The 22,038-nt window shown below is 44.9% G+C and overlaps 2 protein-coding genes across 2 annotated transcripts; both read left to right on the top strand.

The window, feature by feature from the left end:
* The first annotated feature begins 1,785 nt into the window (after positions 1–1,785).
* Positions 1,786–6,111, top strand: LOC140120627 (protein kinase C-like 1B). Its single transcript, XM_072139592.1, has 3 exons — positions 1,786–2,532; positions 3,252–4,672; positions 5,090–6,111. The coding sequence occupies exons 1-2, from the start codon at positions 1,800–1,802 to the stop codon at positions 4,523–4,525; spliced, it is 2,007 nt and encodes a 668-aa protein (XP_071995693.1). The 5' UTR covers positions 1,786–1,799; the 3' UTR covers positions 4,526–4,672; positions 5,090–6,111.
* An 8,898-nt stretch (positions 6,112–15,009) lies between these two features.
* On the top strand, positions 15,010–18,818 carry LOC140120626 (protein kinase C-like 1B). The gene is made up of 3 exons (XM_072139591.1): positions 15,010–15,756; positions 16,476–17,896; positions 18,314–18,818. Exons 1-2 carry the CDS (start codon positions 15,024–15,026, stop codon positions 17,747–17,749), a joined length of 2,007 nt encoding a protein of 668 aa, XP_071995692.1. The 5' UTR covers positions 15,010–15,023; the 3' UTR covers positions 17,750–17,896; positions 18,314–18,818.
* Positions 18,819–22,038: the final 3,220 nt, after the last annotated feature.

Here is a 22,038-nt window from a genome sequence, read left to right as displayed (position 1 = left end):
GATCGCGACTGGACCGGGTAAGTAAATGTGCCCCCATGTGTGACTGCACCATAAGAAGCAGCCAATGAATTTCAATAAAATATGAATGCAAAAATGTATAAATTTATAGAAATAAACAGCCCAAACTTTCAATGCCCATCAGGTTTATGTGCAAAATTTTAAAGATTGAAAGCATTGTGAAATACTTACAATTTGCATGTTAAAACAGGTTCCATGAAAAAAAATCCTTCCAATACACCTGCCCTGGAAAAAGTCCCAAAAAGAACAAAAAAAAGACACATAAGTGAAAAGTTGCACGGAATACCTGGAAAAAAGGATAAGTGAGGCACAACGCGCAAGGTGCACACAAAGGTGTACAATAGCAAAAGTCGCAAAAAAAGCAAATAGAAAAAGAAAACAACAAGCACAAATAAAGTTCCCATGTCCCCCATTGCCTTCTTTGCGTGACAGTGATTTGAATCTTATACCATCTTTTTCTATTAACCCTTACAGGATTCAGCCCATTTTCGATTTTGCATTACTGTTTTTTACTGCCCTCATTCCAAAAGCAATAACTTTTATATTCTTACGTTAACAGAGATGTGTTAGGGCTTGTTATCTGTGGGACAAATTGTACTTTTTAGTGGTGCCATTTAACTCGGAAATCGACGGAAAACCCGACAAAAATGAGGTCCGCGGACCCTTATTAAAGAGCCCAAATGTATTTATAGAAGGTCAGTTTGATGTAAATATAGTGAAAGAATGTGGTGATAAGTATAAGCGCCATATTAGGCTGTGTTCACTTGCTGGATGTTTAATAAACATAATGGCGTTTGTAAATACAGTATAAAATTCCCATGTACCTACTGGGGCACATTTACTTACCCGGCCCATTCGCGATCCAGCGGCGCGTTCTCTGCACAGGATTCGGGTCCGGCTGGGATTTAAGGGCGCCGAAAATAATCTTAACGCCCCAGAATGCACCATCCCATAGAAGGTGAAGGTGAGCGCTCCCCAAGCGACACATTTTCGGTTTTTAAATGCGGCGGTTTTTCCGAATACGTCGGGTTTTCGTTCGGCCACGCCCCCCCGATTTCTGTCGCGCGCATGCCGGCCCCGATGCGCCACAATCCGATCGCGTGCGCCAAAAACCCGGGGCAATTCATGTACAAGCGGCGCAAATTGGAAATATTCGGGTAACACGTCGGGAAAACGCGAATCGGGCCCTTAGTAAATGACCCCCACTGACTTTAATCTATCCATAAAATCCAAAAAAGAAGCAGCACTCCAGATCCAAACAGGAAAAATAGAAGAAGAGTTTATTCCAAAACTGGCAAAGTTTCGGTATGTTACACCCTTTCTCATTATAGCTTTAATTAGTGGCTACATAGTGAGATAAATTACAGCCAAAGGGGAAGATAATTTGGGGATAATTCTCTCAATGTATTCTTCTGAAGGTGATGTGTGTGTGATGTGCATGGAACCAAACCAGGACATACACAATATTAATATACCATGTAACATATACATAGTGTATGCAGTATGTACACACATACATAAATCCAAATGCAGTAAACATACTGTAAAGGACATGAATGATGATGTCACAATGACAGAGAATCTCCCCCAATGGCTGATGACATCATAATGCCAGATCAATTCCAGCTGACTGTCCAATCAGGAGGCAGGAAAGTAGCCACGCCCATTGAAAATTGACCAATCCGGAGCAAGATAGTGCAGTCCCGCCCCCTGGCTAAGGTATAAAAGGCAGCACACGCAGTCAGGTGGTCAGAGACAACATGGATCATCAGACAGGCAACATGGTGGAGCAGGTCATCCTGAAAGGATATAACCAGATTCAGGAGCAGCTCCACAGCCTGGATGAAGAGTACATACAATACTACAGCAAACAGGATGAGGACAGCAAAAATGGGGAACAACTGGAGAATAAAATCTCAGAGGATGAAGAAATAGAGGCAGAAATGCAACCACAGGCACCAAAGAAACTGGAGATTGCTATGGGTAGACCAAGAAACCGCTTTTTAGCCCTGCTCCGGAGACCACGGAGGTGGATTGCTGGTCTCAAACACAGAGGAACCTATATAGTCAATGAGGAACCTTCTAATGAGATCCCTGGACCCAGTCATATCAACTTGGAGGACAGTATGGCCGACACCAAAGGTAGGAATTTACTAAGGGTCGGCCAGGTGGTCAGAAACAACATGGATCGTCAGACAGGCAACATGGTGGAGCAAGTCATCCTGAAAGAATATAACCAGATCCAGGAGCAGCTCCACAGCCTGGATGAAGAGTACATCAAATACTGCAGCAAACAGAATGAGGACAGCAAAAATGGTGAACAACTGGAGAATAAAATCTCAGAGGATGAAGAAATAGAGACAGGAAGCCGCTTTTTAGCCCTGTTCCGGAGACCACAGAGGTGGATTGCTGGTCTCAAACACAGAGGGACCTATATCGTCAATGAGGAACCTTCTAATGTGATCCCTGGACCCAGTCGTATCAACATGGAGGACAGTATGGCCAACAGCAAAGGTAGGAAATTACTAAGGATCATTTCTATGTAAAAGAAGTGTTTATTGCACATAGCGCGATCGGTGTATGTAGTACATATGGATATTTAATCTGTTGGCTGAAGTGTTTAGACCAGTGGTGGCAAACATATGGCACGGGTGCCAGAGATGTCACTCAGAGCCGTTTCTGTGGGCACTCCGACAATCGTCCCAGGACAGAGTTCACTAAATAGGACCAAATCTTCCTGCATTCCCAGGCAACTTAAGCCACACTTCATTGGCTGTTTGGAAATGCGGGAAAAGTGAGAAGGTGTTTACAGAACTGCATTATCTTTGAAGCTCATCCTGCTGGACCCACCATTCTTTCTCTACAGAGAGACCCTGGAGGGAAGCTACAACGAGAGACTAAATTTTCCTTCCTTCTTTCAACTGTATTGGTGGTCTCAGGCAGCCGATACAATTGAAAGATGTGGAAGAACAGGCAGCAATAAGTTACTGCTTAAAATGCCATGTTGGCTATTCACGGTAAATAAGTGGATTTTGGTTGTAGTTTGGGCAATCGGTCTCCAAAAGGTTTGCCTTCACTGGTTTACACCATGTGACCACGGCACTGATTAAAAGAACAATGATTGGTTGACAGTATATATACATTTATGCATAGTCACACGTATTGGATACAAATCGTGATAATATGCCATGTCTCATTCCACTGACACGATATATATATATGCTTTTTTACAGCCTGTATGTCACATACAGAAGACCAGAAGGATGATGAAGAGAAACAGCACACCATACAATCTAGCAAAAAGAAGATGGATACTTGTAGATCTGTGCAGGATGTCCGCCGTGACCCCAGCTCTATTGACCCTACTACCAGAGAGGAGCTCCCCAGGTCTGCACAGTCATCTTCGAGCAGCGGATACCAGGACACCACAGCTGAAACCTCTGTGGTAGAAGCCGGCACCTCTGCCCAAGCATCCGCTGCCACCGTGCCCCTATCACTGGAGTCCTTCACGTTCCACCGCTCACTGGGTCAAGGAGGCTTTGCTCAAGTCTACCTGGCGACAGATAGGATTCGCAGAGAGCGTGTCGCCATCAAGGTCATCGATAAAAGGGATTACACTGAATCTGGCTACAGCTTTGTAGAGCGTGACATCCTTCAACTCTCCCATGCCAGCCCATTTCTCATCCATGGGCTGGGTGCCTTCCACACGGTTAACTTTGTGTATTACGTGATGGAAGTGGCCACTAGAGGGGACCTGCTTGATTTTATCCTAGAAATGTGTCCTCTTGATACAGCAACTGTAAGATTCATCATAGCAGAAGTGGTCTGTGGCACAGAATTCCTCCACAGCAAAGGGATTCTTCATCGAGATCTAAAGCCAGAAAATCTGCTTCTGACCACGGAAGGCCATATCAAAATCACTGATTTTGGCCTGGCTGTGAAAGGCGTTGCTAAGAGGATTACAGATGACTGTAGGGGGACAGCAGGATTTGCAGCCCCAGAAATTATCCTTGGCTTACCACATGGGAGAGCCGTGGATTATTTTGCCATTGGCGTCATCCTCTATGGGCTGGTGACAGCAAGGTATCCATTCCCTGGAGAAAGACCAAGAGATTTGGAGCAATCTGTCCTCAATCATGAACCACACTTCCCAGAGTCTCTTCCACCTGACACAGTCAGCATTTTACAAGGACTGTTGTGCAAAGACCAGTTCCATCGCCTTGGAGTCAAAGGAGACATCAGGGAACATCAATTCTTCTCTGATATAAACTGGGAAGATGTGGAAGCTAGGAAGATGCCACCACCAGAGATCCTGAGGTCAGAAGCCATTGACCTCAATGTGGAAGATACTATGGACTATGCTGAACCACCACACTACATAAAATCTAAGTACCAAAAAATGTTCAACCAGTTCAGCTTTGTATGTCCAGAATGGTCAACACAGTATCACCCTGTCATCACCAGGAACTGGGTGGCCACAGTCTTTAGCAGATGGTCATCCAAATAGTAAGAACAACCCAAGGACAATGGTGGTGGATGGCCCATTGCTCCCAGCCTAATTCTTCATCCCAATCTCCTAATCCCTCCATAACCCCATGTAGAGGCCCATGTAGCTTGCAGCTTGACCACCAGTATAGTATAATCAATGGAGCAGGTAAGTAGTAGGACGACATCCATTACTCTTCTCATTGTAGTGCGCAGGGCAATGATGTGTATATAATGAATGATTTTTCTTCAGGTTGTGTATTAATGTGTATAATCTGCTGCCGCCTTATTTTAACACACTGACAGGCAGATGGTAACCACTCAATAAGATGAGTCTCCTGCCTGTAAGATGTATAATATGAAATGATAGGTGTCCATAGCCATTGCTATATAAATGTGCATAGAATTAACTAGTGATTTAGAATCCTCTACTGAAATCCCAAATCTAGAATGAGCAGAGACTTCAATTAATCAATTATGAGGTCTCCGGATTTGTATGTTAGCAGAAGATGTGTCATGAATATTTGTATCCTGAGCTCCATGTTTAGTCATAATCACTTACATACATTTTCTTTTGTTTCTGTAGATCACCGCTCCAGATCAAGGCCTCGCTGTATCCTCCTTGATGTATGACATTTACCGAACTCGACCTGCAGGTTGCGTCTTGCGCCTTCACCCCCTGGATTTCACCTGAAGGTTGCGACTTGCTACTTCACACACCGCAAATGGACTGCCTAAAGGTAGCATCTAGCATGTTTGCCTAGAGTCCATAGACCTTCTGAAGGTAGCCTCTGGCTCCTTCATTAACCGCAAATGGACTGCCAAGAGGTAGCATCTCGCATGTTTGCCTAGCGTCCATAGACCTTCTGAAGGTAGCCTCTGGCTCCTTCACCAACCGCAAATGGACTGCCAACAGGCAGCATCTCGCATGTTTGCCTAGCGTCCATAGACCCTCTGAAGGTAGCCTCTGGCTCCTTCACCTACAGCAAATGGACTGCCAACAGGTAGCATCTAGCATGTTTGCATGGCGTCCATAGACATTTTGAAGGTAGTCCCTGGCTCCTTCAACCATCGCAAATGAACTGCCACTAGGTAGCATCTTGCATGTTTGCCTGGTGTCCATAGACCTCTTGAAGGTAGCCCCTGGCTCCTTCACCCACCGCAAATGGACAGCCACTAGGTAGCATCTCGCATGTTTGCCTAGCGTCCATAGACCCTCTGAAGGTAGCCTCTGGCTCCTTCACACACCGCAAATGGACTGCCAAGAGGTAGCATCTCGCATGTTTGCCTAGCATCCATAGACCTTCTGAAGGTAGCCTCTGGCTCCTTCACCTACCGCAAATGGACTGCCAACAGGTAGCATCTAGCATGTTTGCCTGGCGTCCATAGACATTTTGAAGGTAGCCCCTGGCTCCTTCACCCACCGCAAATGGACTGCTAAAAGGCAGCATCTCGCATGTTTGCCTAGCGTCCATAGACCCTCTGAAGGTAGCCTCTGGCTCCTTCACCCACCACAAATGGACTGCCAAGAGGTAGCATCTCGCATGTTTGCCTAGCGTTCATAGACCTTCTGAAGGTAGCCATTGGCTCCTTCACCCACCGCAAATGGACTGCCAACAGGTAGCATCTCGCATGTTTGCCTGGCGTCCATAGACCTTTTGTAGGTAGCCCCTGGCTCCTTCACCCACTGCAAATGGACTGCCACTAGGTAGCATCTCGCATGTTTGCCTAGCGTCCATAGACCTTCTGAAGGTAGCCTCTGGCTCCTTCACACACCGCACATGGACTGCCAACAGGTAGCATCTCGCATGTTTGCCTAGCGTCCATAGACATTTTGAAGGTAGTCCCTGGCTCCTTCGACCATCGCAAATGGACTGCCACTAGGTAGCATCTTGCATGATTGCCTGGTGTCCATAGACCTCTTGAAGGTAGCCCCTGGCTCCTTCACCCACCGCAAATGGACTGCCACTAGGTAGCATCTCGCATGTTTGCCTAGCGTCCATAGACCCTCTGAAGGTAGCCTCTGGCTCCTTCACCCACCGCAAATGGACTGCCAAGAGGTAGCATCTCGCATGTTTGCCTAGCATCCATAGACCTTCTGAAGGTAGCCTCTGGCTCCTTCACCTACCGCAAATGGACTGCCAACAGGTAGCATCTAGCATGTTTGCCTGGCGTCCATAGACATTTTGAAGGTAGCCCCTGGCTCCTTCAACCACCGCAAATGGACTGCCACTAGGTAGCATCTCGCATGTTTGCCTAGCGTCCATAGACCCTCTGAAGGTAGCCTCTGGCTCCTTCACCCACCGCAAATGGACTGCCAACAGGTAGCATCTCGCATGTTTGCCTGGCGTCCATAGACATTTTGAAGGTAGCCCCTGGCTCCTTCACCCACTGCAAATGGACTGCCACTAGGTAGCATCTCGCATGTTTGCCTAGCTTCCATAGACCTTTCGAAGGTAGCCTCTGGCTCCTTCACCCACTGCAAATGGACTGCCACTAGGTAGCATTTCGCAAGTTTGCCTAGTGTCCATAGACCTTCTGAAGGTAGCCTCTGGCTCCTTCACCCACCGCAAATGGACTGCCAACAGGTAGCATCTTGCATGTTTACCTGGTGTCCGTAGACCTTCTGAAGGTAGCTTCTGGCTCCTTCACACACCGCAAATGGAATGCCATCAGGAATCATCTTGTATGTTTGCCTAGCATTCATGAAAACCTCCATCAGTGACCATCAGGCTCTACCATCAGCAAGAGCATAGACCCAGTCAAGAAGGTAGCAGATGAAGAAGTCATAAAGACCTGCCGTATTTTCCACCAAGACGTCTTCTAATCCTTCCTTGGGCAACACAGAGGCTCAGTGGTTTGCACTGGGGCCTTGCAGCATCTGGGTCCAGATAGCTCATGGACAGCTCTGCATGGAGTTTGTATATTCTCCCTGTGTTTGCGTGGGTTTCCTCCGGGCACTCCGGTTTCCTCCCACATCCCAAAAATATACTGATAGGTTAATTGGCTTCTCTCCAAATTGTCCCAAACATTAATGATGGTCGTCCCTGCACAACACCAGCAGCAGCAGGAGATAGAACCATCATAAAATAAAAGATACATTTGATGATTTTAAATACAATTGATGATTTCTGTCATTCATTATCCAGATCATTCACTACTATATGTGTCCATAGAGCTTAGGCTAGAAGAGACAAAGCTGCTCTTCAGCATCTGAGAGGTTCAATATAAAGGTATCATGTAAAACAAATGTATTGTATAGGAGTAAGGTATATGACATTTACATCTTCTTTAAATAAAGAAGTTAAATGTGGGGTTGGCTGGATGGTGTCATGTGAAAAACAGGTCCCCAGCCCAACTTTATAAATATAGCATCTGGGTATACCCAAGAAATAGAGGATAATGCATAGAGGAGAAATGCAGAGACGTTCTGAAGGTAGCCTCTGGCTCCTTTACCCACCTTAAATGGACTGCAAACAGGTAGTGTAGCATCTTGCATTTCCTGCAATGAGCAGAATAAACCAGGATTGAACCGGATTTGAACAGATCATACTATATGTAAGTAACACATCACTAATCTTGGCCACAAATAATGCTGTTTATAGTAATTACTATCATCTTCCCCCTATTCTCATATCTCCACCATTATCCCAATATTCTACCACCTACTAATGAATTCTCTATATCAACATCTCTTCTGCCCTCTCATTTAATGGTTGCTGCTGATGCTTGCTTACCTGAGTGCTACATACCTACTTTGCAAAAAGGAGCAACCACCGCATCCTCTATCCTTCTCTCACCTGCTATCTCTATCTCTGATACTCCTTGCTGCTGGTGATATTTCCACCAATCCAGGGCCTTTCAAACATATCCCCACTGTTCCTCCAGCCTTCCGCCATAGAGCTCATCCAAATCTTGTAACCACTCTAATCTACAAACTATGCACCCGCTCTCCACCACCTCCTCCCCCCTCTCTCTGTAGAGCATTATGGAATGTTCGTTCCATATGCAACAAAGTCACTGATATTCATGACCTCTTTATTTCTTGGAAACTGTCTTTCCTGGGCCTGGCGGAAACATGGCTAAATCCTTCAGACACTGTTTCCCCTGCTGCGCTCTGTAATGGCGGCCTCCGCTTTACCCACACTCCCCGGCATAAATAGGAATCGGAAGAGAATAGCCTCTGGCTCCTTCACCCACCGCAAATGGACTGCCAACAGGTGGGCAAATCGTATAGCAAACATCAGCTGGGAATGTCTTTGCCACTGGTGCTTGAATAAACACTACTCAACACGGAGTGCTGCTCTCCTGCTATTTCTTTTGCAAACATCAGCTGGGTAGTGGATTACATTCAAGTAATGGAGGTTGTTGTATGGGAGCACCCAAGAGTCTCCACCATAAAAAATCACAGCTCCCATTAGGAATGAGGTCAACATGAACCAATCTTTTCCCCCCATGTCACCTTTACTTTTGGTGCGTCCTTTGGTGCGTGGATTGTCAGATGTGGAAGTCATCATCTTGGAAGTAGGTATTTTGCTTGACCAGAACTGCATGATGACATTTGCCAGCCGTGATAGAAATGCCTTCACCATTTGCCTCCAGATGTTATCAGCTATTTGCAGCACATTTCCATACTGCTCCCCTAAAAATACCACACTCACTTGCAGTATAGAGTCCCTGGATAACAAATATATCCACACTGTGCTCCTAAATAAGAAATGGTCCTTTCATTACACGGACCACACTGAGCACCCTACATGTATATAAAGACATATTTTGCCCTTGGTTTCCCCCTCAATATGTATTTCAATATTCACTACTTATCCTATAAAACAATCCACTTTTCTCCCGGAATAAATTATATGTAATGCACCCAGTAATCAATTACATTTTCTGAACTGCTTACAAATTATTTTATATATTGCAACCCCCATTTTGAATTATATCATATTTAATATACCCTCATTGAATTATTTTATATCAAATGCCTCTTTTTTTATACACTGCATCCCCTTCATATATTATATTACATATAATTTGACGGTGTGGGTCAAAATTATATAATAAATTAAATGCCATCATGTCTTCTGTATCAAGTAGAGAAAGGACCTCTGCCATGCCCCTACCGTCACCAATCATATCTATATCTTTCTTAAGCCGATGCAAAGAATTATTTTAGCCCCCACATCAATTGTTCTACCAACATGGATTTCTATAACTAGCAGGGGCAGGGGCCCTCTGTGGGGATAGAGGCCCTGATTTTCGAGTAAGTGGCAAGAGGAAAAATGAAGAAAAAGCGGCATTTGTCCACATTCTCCTCTTGAAGCAGACTGACCATCCATAGAGTACATTACAGCCTATTCATATGATTGTTCTCAGTGTCTCAGGCTCCCCAGAGGAGCTGATGCTAAGGGCTCATCTTCTATGTACACAATGATACTGTAGATTCAGTTCTTGCTGCCCTTGTTGTTCTTATATGCAGAATAGATGTTTTCATAAGGGCAGATTATAATAGATAGAGTAGCTAATATACAGTCATGGCCATAAGTTTTGAGAATGATACAAATGTTAAGTTCTTACAAAGTTTACTGCATCAGGTTTTATAATGGCAATTTGCATATTTTCCAGAATGTTATAAAGAGTGATCAGCTTAACAGCAATGCATTGCAAAGTCAATATTTGCCTAGAAAATGAACTTTTTCCCCCAAAACACATCTCAACTTCATTGCAGTCCTGCCTTAAAAGGAGCAGCTGACAGCTGATGGCAAATGGACTGCCAACAGGTGGGCAAATCGCATAGCAAACATCAGCTGGGTAGTGGATTACATTCAAGTAATGGAGGTTGTTGTATGGGAGCACCCAAGAGTCTCCACCATAAAAAAATCACAGCTCCCATTAGGAATGAGCAATTCAACAGCAATTCATTGCAAAGTCAATATTTGCCTAGAAAATTAAATTTTTCCCCCAAAACACACTTCAACTTCATTGCAGTCCTGCCTAAAAAGGAGCAACTGACATCGTTTCAGTGATTGCTCCAGTAACACGGGTGTGGGTGTTGATGAGGACAGGGCTGGAGATCAATCTGTCATGATTAAGTAAGAATCACACCACTGGACACTTTAAAAGGAGGCTGGTGCTTGGCATCATTGTTTCTCTTCTGTTAACCATGGTTATCTCTAAAGAAACACATGCAGTCATCATTCCACTGCACAAAACTGGCCTAACAGGGAAGAGTATCGCAGCTAGAAAGATTGCACCTCAGTCAACAATCTATCGCATCATTAAGGAATTCAAGGAGAGAGGTTCCATTGTTGCTCCTCACGCACTGTGAGGCAGACACTCTTGGAGCAAGGCCTGGTGTCAAGGAGGGCAGCAAAGAAGCCACTTCTCTCCAGAAAAAAACATCAGGGACAGACTGATATTCTGCAAAAGGTACAGGGAGTGGACTGCTGAGGACTGGGGTAAAGTCATTTTCGCTGATGAATCCCCTTTCCAATTGGTTGGAACATCTGGAAAACAGCTTGTTCGGAGAAGACAAGGTGAGCGATACCACCAGTCTTGTCTCATGCCAACTGTAAAGCATCCTGCAACCATTCATGTGTGGGGTTGCTTCTCAGCCAAGGGAATCGGCTCTCTCACAGTTTTGCCTAAAAACACATCCATGAATAAAGAATGGTACCAGAATATCCTCCAAGAGCAACTTCTCCCAACCGTCCAAGAGCAGTTTGGTGATCAACAATGCCTTTTCCAGCATGATGGAGCACCTTGCCATAAAGCAAAGGTGATAACTAAATGGCTCAGGGAACAAGACATAGAGATTTTGGGTCCATGGCCTGGAAACTCCCCAGATCTTAATCCCATTGAGAACTTGTGGTCAATCATCAAGAGACGGGTGGACAAACAAAAACCAACAAATTGTGACAAAATGCAAGCATTGATTGTGCAAGAATGGACTGCTATCAGTCAGGATTTGGTCCAGAAGTAGATTGAGAGCTGCAGGAAGAATTGCAGAGGTCCTGAAGAAGAAGGGTCAACACTGCAAATAATGACTTGCTGCATTAACTCATTCTAACTGTCAATAAAAACTTTTGTTACTCATAATATGATTGCACTTGTATTTCTGTATGTGATAAAATCATCTGACAAACACAAATAAAAACCAGAGGGCAACAGATCATGTGAAAATATAATATTTGTGTCATTCTCAAAACTTATGGCCATGACTTTAGATATTAAAAGAATATATTAATATACTATGATGTGATAAATCCCGATATACTACCATACCTAGTTAAAGTACCCTAGGGGGGGGGGGGGCTAAAAATTCACCCCCCCCCCCCTCCCTAGAACTGATTTAAATATAGATAAACAGTAAAAATCAACAAACAACATAAATATGTTTCTGAATTTCCGATCTATCAAAATATTATAACGCCGGTTATTTCCGGGGTTTAAATCCGTAATCGAAAATAGCACTTTTTGCCATTTTGAAAAAATTCAATGAAAATTAATCAAAAGGCTGTACAGTTCTTAGTATGGTATCATTGAAAACATCATCAAGAGCCGCAAAAATGACACCACTCACAACTCTGTACGCTGAAGTATGAAAAAGTTATTAGCGTCAGAAAATGGCGAAATGAATTTTTTTTTGTCCAGGAGGTTTTCATTTTTGTAAATGTTTAAAAACATTATAAAACCTAAATAAATTTGTTATCCTCCTGATGGCACCAACCCAAAGAATAAAGTAGACATGTCATTTGGGGCGCACAGTGAAAGCCGCAAAATCCAAGCCCACAAGAAAATGGTGCAAATGCGTTATTTAGAATTCATTTGGAATTTTTTCCTGCTTCTCAGTACACAACATGGAATATTATATACGTCACTATGAAGTGCAATTTGTTACGCAGAAAACAATCCCTAATATAGCTCTTTACATTGTTATAGATTTATGAAGGTTGAGAGTAAAAAATGGAAACGCAAAAACGTAAAAGGGCTGTGGCGATAAGGGATAACCAAGTGGACACTCCTGTAAATTTTGGATTTGAGGCCCTGACCTTCATTTTTAAGCACTCTAGTCACACACCATGCAGATGACAACATATGAGGGTGGTTTGTAATGCTTTTTAAAAGCATCGCAGAACTCATTCCTTTTTACATTTTGCCATTCTTTTGGTTGGTTTGAAAGCGTTTCTCTTCATTGTTGGAAGTGCTAACATTTTCACAGCAATTTTACATTTTAAACATCCAGCAATGAAGAAAAAACGCTTTCTAACCAACCAAACGCATGGTAAAATGTAAAAAACATGCGCTTCTTCAATGCTTAAAAAATGCATCTCAAACACCATGGGGGTCATTTACTAAGGGCCCGATTCGCGTTTTCCCGACGTGTTACCCGAATATTTCCGATTTGCGCCGATTGTACCTGAATTGCCCAGGGATTGTGGCGCACGCGATCGGATTGTGGCGCATCGGCGCCGGCATGCGCGCGACGGAAATCGGGGGGCGTGGCCGAACGAAAACCCGACGTATTCGGAAAAACCGCCGCATTTAAAAACCGAAAAAGTGTCGCTTGGGGAGCGCTTACCTTCACCTGGTCCGAGGTGGTGCATTCCGGCGCGATGAGATGACTTTCAGCGCAGCAGCGCCACCTGGTGGACGGCGGAAGAACTATATTCATAAATCCCGGCCGGACCCGAATCCAGAGCAGAGAACGCGCCGCTGGATCGCGACTGGACCGGGTAAGTAAATGTGCCCCCATGTGTGACTGCACCATAAGAAGCAGCCAATGAATTTCAATAAAATATGAATGCAAAAATGTATAAATTTATAGAAATAAACAGCCCAAACTTTCAATGCCCATCAGGTTTATGTGCAAAATTTTAAAGATTTAAAGCATTGTGAAATACTTACAATTTGCATGTTAAAACAGGTTCCATGAAAAAAAATCCTTCCAATACACCTGCCCTGGAAAAAGTCCCAAAAAGAACAAAAAAAAGACACATAAGTGAAAAGTTGCACGGAATACCTGGAAAAAAGGATAAGTGAGGCACAACGCGCAAGGTGCACACAAAGGTGTACAATAGCAAAAGTCGCAAAAAAAGCAAATAGAAAAAGAAAACAACAAGCACAAATAAAGTTCCCATGTCCCCCATTGCCTTCTTTGCGTGACAGTGATTTGAATCTTATACCATCTTTTTCTATTAACCCTTACAGGATTCAGCCCATTTTCGATTTTGCATTACTGTTTTTTACTGCCCTCATTCCAAAAGCAATAACTTTTATATTCTTACGTTAACAGAGATGTGTTAGGGCTTGTTATCTGTGGGACAAATTGTACTTTTTAGTGGTGCCATTTAACTCGGAAATCGACGGAAAACCCGACAAAAATGAGGTCCGCGGACCCTTATTAAAGAGCCCAAATGTATTTATAGAAGGTCAGTTTGATGTAAATATAGTGAAAGAATGTGGTGATAAGTATAAGCGCCATATTAGGCTGTGTTCACTTGCTGGATGTTTAATAAACATAATGGCGTTTGTAAATACAGTATAAAATTCCCATGTACCTACTGGGGCACATTTACTTACCCGGCCCATTCGCGATCCAGCGGCGCGTTCTCTGCACAGGATTCGGGTCCGGCTGGGATTTAAGGGCGCCGAAAATAATCTTAACGCCCCGGAATGCACCATCCCATAGAAGGTGAAGGTGAGCGCTCCCCAAGCGACACATTTTCGGTTTTTAAATGCGGCGGTTTTTCCGAATACGTCGGGTTTTCGTTCGGCCACGCCCCCCCGATTTCTGTCGCGCGCATGCCGGCCCCGATGCGCCACAATCCGATCGCGTGCGCCAAAAACCCGGGGCAATTCATGTACAAGCGGCGCAAATTGGAAATATTCGGGTAACACGTCGGGAAAACGCGAATCGGGCCCTTAGTAAATGACCCCCACTGACTTTAATCTATCCATAAAATCCAAAAAAGAAGCAGCACTCCAGATCCAAACAGGAAAAATAGAAGAAGAGTTTATTCCAAAACTGGCAAAGTTTCGGTATGTTACACCCTTTCTCATTATAGCTTTAATTAGTGGCTACATAGTGAGATAAATTACAGCCAAAGGGGAAGATAATTTGGGGATAATTCTCTCAATGTATTCTTCTGAAGGTGATGTGTGTGTGATGTGCATGGAACCAAACCAGGACATACACAATATTAATATACCATGTAACATATACATAGTGTATGCAGTATGTACACACATACATAAATCCAAATGCAGTAAACATACTGTAAAGGACATGAATGATGATGTCACAATGACAGAGAATCTCCCCCAATGGCTGATGACATCATAATGCCAGATCAATTCCAGCTGACTGTCCAATCAGGAGGCAGGAAAGTAGCCACGCCCATTGAAAATTGACCAATCCGGAGCAAGATAGTGCAGTCCCGCCCCCTGGCTAAGGTATAAAAGGCAGCACACGCAGTCAGGTGGTCAGAGACAACATGGATCATCAGACAGGCAACATGGTGGAGCAGGTCATCCTGAAAGGATATAACCAGATTCAGGAGCAGCTCCACAGCCTGGATGAAGAGTACATACAATACTACAGCAAACAGGATGAGGACAGCAAAAATGGGGAACAACTGGAGAATAAAATCTCAGAGGATGAAGAAATAGAGGCAGAAATGCAACCACAGGCACCAAAGAAACTGGAGATTGCTATGGGTAGACCAAGAAACCGCTTTTTAGCCCTGCTCCGGAGACCACGGAGGTGGATTGCTGGTCTCAAACACAGAGGAACCTATATAGTCAATGAGGAACCTTCTAATGAGATCCCTGGACCCAGTCATATCAACTTGGAGGACAGTATGGCCGACACCAAAGGTAGGAATTTACTAAGGGTCGGCCAGGTGGTCAGAAACAACATGGATCGTCAGACAGGCAACATGGTGGAGCAAGTCATCCTGAAAGAATATAACCAGATCCAGGAGCAGCTCCACAGCCTGGATGAAGAGTACATCAAATACTGCAGCAAACAGAATGAGGACAGCAAAAATGGTGAACAACTGGAGAATAAAATCTCAGAGGATGAAGAAATAGAGACAGGAAGCCGCTTTTTAGCCCTGTTCCGGAGACCACAGAGGTGGATTGCTGGTCTCAAACACAGAGGGACCTATATCGTCAATGAGGAACCTTCTAATGTGATCCCTGGACCCAGTCGTATCAACATGGAGGACAGTATGGCCAACAGCAAAGGTAGGAAATTACTAAGGATCATTTCTATGTAAAAGAAGTGTTTATTGCACATAGCGCGATCGGTGTATGTAGTACATATGGATATTTAATCTGTTGGCTGAAGTGTTTAGACCAGTGGTGGCAAACATATGGCACGGGTGCCAGAGATGTCACTCAGAGCCGTTTCTGTGGGCACTCCGACAATCGTCCCAGGACAGAGTTCACTAAATAGGACCAAATCTTCCTGCATTCCCAGGCAACTTAAGCCACACTTCATTGGCTGTTTGGAAATGCGGGAAAAGTGAGAAGGTGTTTACAGAACTGCATTATCTTTGAAGCTCATCCTGCTGGACCCACCATTCTTTCTCTACAGAGAGACCCTGGAGGGAAGCAACAACGAGAGACTAAATTTTCCTTCCTTCTTTCAACTGTATTGGTGGTCTCAGGCAGCCGATACAATTGAAAGATGTGGAAGAACAGGCAGCAATAAGTTACTGCTTAAAATGCCATGTTGGCTATTCACGGTAAATAAGTGGATTTTGGTTGTAGTTTGGGCAATCGGTCTCCAAAAGGTTTGCCTTCACTGGTTTACACCATGTGACCACGGCACTGATTAAAAGAACAATGATTGGTTGACAGTATATATACATTTATGCATAGTCACACGTATTGGATACAAATCGTGATAATATGCCATGTCTCATTCCACTGACACGATATATATATATGCTTTTTTACAGCCTGTATGTCACATACAGAAGACCAGAAGGATGATGAAGAGAAACAGCACACCATACAATCTAGCAAAAAGAAGATGGATACTTGTAGATCTGTGCAGGATGTCCGCCGTGACCCCAGCTCTATTGACCCTACTACCAGAGAGGAGCTCCCCAGGTCTGCACAGTCATCTTCGAGCAGCGGATACCAGGACACCACAGCTGAAACCTCTGTGGTAGAAGCCGGCACCTCTGCCCAAGCATCCGCTGCCACCGTGCCCCTATCACTGGAGTCCTTCACGTTCCACCGCTCACTGGGTCAAGGAGGCTTTGCTCAAGTCTACCTGGCGACAGATAGGATTCGCAGAGAGCGTGTCGCCATCAAGGTCATCGATAAAAGGGATTACACTGAATCTGGCTACAGCTTTGTAGAGCGTGACATCCTTCAACTCTCCCATGCCAGCCCATTTCTCATCCATGGGCTGGGTGCCTTCCACACGGTTAACTTTGTGTATTACGTGATGGAAGTGGCCACTAGAGGGGACCTGCTTGATTTTATCCTAGAAATGTGTCCTCTTGATACAGCAACTGTAAGATTCATCATAGCAGAAGTGGTCTGTGGCACAGAATTCCTCCACAGCAAAGGGATTCTTCATCGAGATCTAAAGCCAGAAAATCTGCTTCTGACCACGGAAGGCCATATCAAAATCACTGATTTTGGCCTGGCTGTGAAAGGCGTTGCTAAGAGGATTACAGATGACTGTAGGGGGACAGCAGGATTTGCAGCCCCAGAAATTATCCTTGGCTTACCACATGGGAGAGCCATGGATTATTTTGCCATTGGCGTCATCCTCTATGGGCTGGTGACAGCAAGGTATCCATTCCCTGGAGAAAGACCAAGAGATTTGGAGCAATCTGTCCTCAATCATGAACCACACTTCCCAGAGTCTCTTCCACCTGACACAGTCAGCATTTTACAAGGACTGTTGTGCAAAGACCAGTTCCATCGCCTTGGAGTCAAAGGAGACATCAGGGAACATCAATTCTTCTCTGATATAAACTGGGAAGATGTGGAAGCTAGGAAGATGCCACCACCAGAGATCCTGAGGTCAGAAGCCATTGACCTCAATGTGGAAGATACTATGGACTATGCTGAACCACCACACTACATAAAATCTAAGTACCAAAAAATGTTCAACCAGTTCAGCTTTGTATGTCCAGAATGGTCAACACAGTATCACCCTGTCATCACCAGGAACTGGGTGGCCACAGTCTTTAGCAGATGGTCTTCCAAATAGTAAGAACAACCCAAGGACAATGGTGGTGGATGGCCCATTGCTCCCAGCCTAATTCTTCATCCCAATCTCCTAATCCCTCCATAACCCCATGTAGAGGCCCATGTAGCTTGCAGCTTGACCACCAGTATAGTATAATCAATGGAGCAGGTAAGTAGTAGGACGACATCCATTACTCTTCTCATTGTAGTGCGCAGGGCAATGATGTGTATATAATGAATGATTTTTCTTCAGGTTGTGTATTAATGTGTATAATCTGCTGCCGCCTTATTTTAACACACTGACAGGCAGAGGGTAACCACTCAATAAGATGAGTCTCCTGCCTGTAAGATGTATAATATGAAATGATAGGTGTCCATAGCCATTGCTATATAAATGTGCATAGAATTAACTAGTGATTTAGAATCCTCTACTGAAATCCCAAATCTAGAATGAGCAGAGACTTCAATTAATCAATTATGAGGTCTCCGGATTTGTATGTTAGCAGAAGATGTGTCATGAATATTTGTATCCTGAGCTCCATGTTTAGTCATAATCACTTACATACATTTTCTTTTGTTTCTGTAGATCACCGCTCCAGATCAAGGCCTCGCTGTATCCTCCTTGATGTATGACATTTACCGAACTCGACCTGCAGGTTGCGTCTTGCGCCTTCACCCCCTGGATTTCACCTGAAGGTTGCGACTTGCTACTTCACACACCGCAAATGGACTGCCTAAAGGTAGCATCTAGCATGTTTGCCTAGAGTCCATAGACCTTCTGAAGGTAGCCTCTGGCTCCTTCATTAACCGCAAATGGACTGCCAAGAGGTAGCATCTCGCATGTTTGCCTAGCGTCCATAGACCTTCTGAAGGTAGCCTCTGGCTCCTTCACCCACCGCAAATGGACTGCCAACAGGCAGCATCTCGCATGTTTCCCTAGCATCCATAGACCCTCTGAAGGTAGCCTCTGGCTCCTTCACCTACCGCAAATGGACTGCCAACAGGTAGCATCTAGCATGTTTGCCTGGCGTCCATAGACATTTTGAAGGTAGTCCCTGGCTCCTTCAACCATCGCAAATGGACTGCCACTAGGTAGCATCTTGCATGTTTGCCTGGTGTCCATAGACCTCTTGAAGGTAGCCCCTGGCTCCTTCACCCACCGCAAATGGACAGCCACTATGTAGCATCTCGCATGTTTGCCTAGCGTCCATAGACCCTCTGAAGGTAGCCTCTGGCTCCTTCACCCACCGCAAATGGACTGCCAAGAGGTAGCATCTCGCATGTTTGCCTAGCATCCATAGACCTTCTGAAGGTAGCCTCTGGCTCCTTCACCTACCGCAAATGGACTGCCAACAGGTAGCATCTAGCATGTTTGCCTGGCGTCCATAGACATTTTGAAGGTAGCCCCTGGCTCCTTCAACCACCGCAAATGGACTGCCACTAGGTAGCATCTCGCATGTTTGCCTAGCGTCCATAGACCCTCTGAAGGTAGCCTCTGGCTCCTTCACCCACCACAAATGGACTGCCAAGAGGTAGCATCTCGCATGTTTGCCTAGCGTTCATAGACCTTCTGAAGGTAGCCATTGGCTCCTTCACCCACCGCAAATGGACTGCCAACAGGTAGCATCTCGCATGTTTGCCTGGCGTCCATAGACCTTTTGAAGGTAGCCCCTGGCTCCTTCACCCACTGCAAATGGACTGCCACTAGGTAGCATCTCGCTTTTTTGCCTAGCGTCCATAGACCTTCTGAAGGTAGCCTCTGGCTCCTTCACACACCGCAAATGGACGGCCAACAGGTAGCATCTCGCATGTTTGCCTAGCGTCCATAGACATTTTGAAGGTAGTCCCTGGCTCCTTCGACCATCGCAAATGGACTGCCACTAGGTAGCATCTTGCATGTTTGCCTGGTGTCCATAGACCTCTTGAAGGTAGCCCCTGGCTCCTTCACCCACCGCAAATGGACAGCCACTAGGTAGCATCTCGCATGTTTGCCTAGCGTCCATAGACCCTCTGAAGGTAGCCTCTGGCTCCTTCACCCACCGCAAATGGACTGCCAACAGGTAGCATCTCGCATGTTTGCCTGGCGTCCATAGACATTTTGAAGGTAGCCCCTGGCTCCTTCACCCACTGCAAATGGACTGCCACTAGGTAGCATCTCGCATGTTTGCCTAGCGTCCATAGACCTTTCGAAGGTAGCCTCTGGCTCCTTCACCCACTGCAAATGGACTGCCACTAGGTAGCATTTCGCATGTTTGCCTAGCGTCCATAGACCTTCTGAAGGTAGCCTCTGGCTCCTTCACCCACCGCAAATGGACTGCCAACAGGTAGCATCTTGCATGTTTACCTGGTGTCCGTAGACCTTCTGAAGGTAGCTTCTGGCTCCTTCACACACCGCAAATGGTATGCCATCAGGAATCATCTTGTATGTTTGCCTAGCATTCATGAAAACCTCCATCAGTGACCATCAGGCTCTACCATCAGCAAGAGCATAGACCCAGTCAAGAAGGTAGCAGATGAAGAAGTCATAAAGACCTGCCGTATTTTCCACCAAGACGTCTTCTAATCCTTCCTTGGGCAACACAGAGGCTCAGTGGTTTGCACTGGGGCCTTGCAGCATCTGGGTCCAGATAGCTCATGGACAGCTCTGCATGGAGTTTGTATATTCTCCCTGTGTTTGCGTGGGTTTCCTCCGGGCACTCCGGTTTCCTCCCACATCCCAAAAATATACTGATAGGTTAATTGGCTTCTCTCCAAATTGTCCCAAACATTAATGATGGTCGTCCCTGCACAACACCAGCAGCAGCAGGAGATAGAACCATCATAAAATAAAAGATACATTTGATGATTTTAAATACAATTGATGATTTCTGTCATTCATTATCCAGATCATTCACTACTATATGTGTCCATAGAGCTTAGGCTAGAAGAGACAAAGCTGCTCTTCAGCATCTGAGAGGTTCAATATAAAGGTATCATGTAAAACAAATGTATTGTATAGGAGTAAGGTATATGACATTTACATCTTCTTTAAATAAAGAAGTTAAATGTGGGGTTGGCTGGATGGTGTCATGTGAGAAACAGGTCCCCAGCCCAACTTTATAAATATAGCATCTGGGTATACCCAAGAAATAGAGGATAATGCATAGAGGAGAAATGCAGAGACGTTCTGAAGGTAGCCTCTGGCTCCTTTACCCACCTTAAATGGACTGCAAACAGGTAGTGTAGCATCTTGCATTTCCTGCAATGAGCAGAATAAACCAGGATTGAACCGGATTTGAACAGATCATACTATATGTAAGTAACACATCACTAATCTTGGCCACAAATAATGCTGTTTATAGTAATTACTATCATCTTCCCCCTATTCTCATATCTCCACCATTATCCCAATATTCTACCACCTACTAATGAATTCTCTATATCAACATCTCTTCTGCCCTCTCATTTAATGGTTGCTGCTGATGCTTGCTTACCTGAGTGCTACATACCTACTTTGCAAAAAGGAGCAACCACCGCATCCTCTATCCTTCTCTCACCTGCTATCTCTATCTCTGATACTCCTTGCTGCTGGTGATATTTCCACCAATCCAGGGCCTTTCAAACATATCCCCACTGTTCCTCCAGCCTTCCGCCATAGAGCTCATCCAAATCTTGTAACCACTCTAATCTACAAACTATGCACCCGCTCTCCACCACCTCCTCCCCCCTCTCTCTGTAGAGCATTATGGAATGTTCGTTCCATATGCAACAAAGTCACTGATATTCATGACCTCTTTATTTCTTGGAAACTGTCTTTCCTGGGCCTGGCGGAAACATGGCTAAATCCTTCAGACACTGTTTCCCCTGCTGCGCTCTGTAATGGTGGCCTCCGCTTTACCCACACTCCCCGGCATAAATAGGAATCGGAAGAGAATAGCCTCTGGCTCCTTCACCCACCGCAAATGGACTGCCAACAGGTGGGCAAATCGTATAGCAAACATCAGCTGGGAATGTCTTTGCCACTGGTGCTTGAATAAACACTACTCAACACGGAGTGCTGCTCTCCTGCTATTTTTTTTGCAAACATCAGCTGGGTAGTGGATTACATTCAAGTAATGGAGGTTGTTGTATGGGAGCACCCAAGAGTCTCCACCATAAAAAATCACAGCTTCCATTAGGAATGAGGTCAACATGAACCAATCTTTTCCCCCCATGTCACCTTTACTTTTGGTGCGTCCTTTGGTGCGTGGATTGTCAGATGTGGAAGTCATCATCTTGGAAGTAGGTATTTTGCTTGACCAGAACTGCATGATGACATTTGCCAGCCGTGAT

Source organism: Engystomops pustulosus, chromosome 3 (assembly GCF_040894005.1).
Source record: "Engystomops pustulosus chromosome 3, aEngPut4.maternal, whole genome shotgun sequence".
Classification (NCBI taxonomy): Eukaryota; Metazoa; Chordata; class Amphibia; order Anura; family Leptodactylidae; genus Engystomops; species Engystomops pustulosus.
This window is presented reverse-complemented; position numbering and strand designations above follow the sequence as displayed.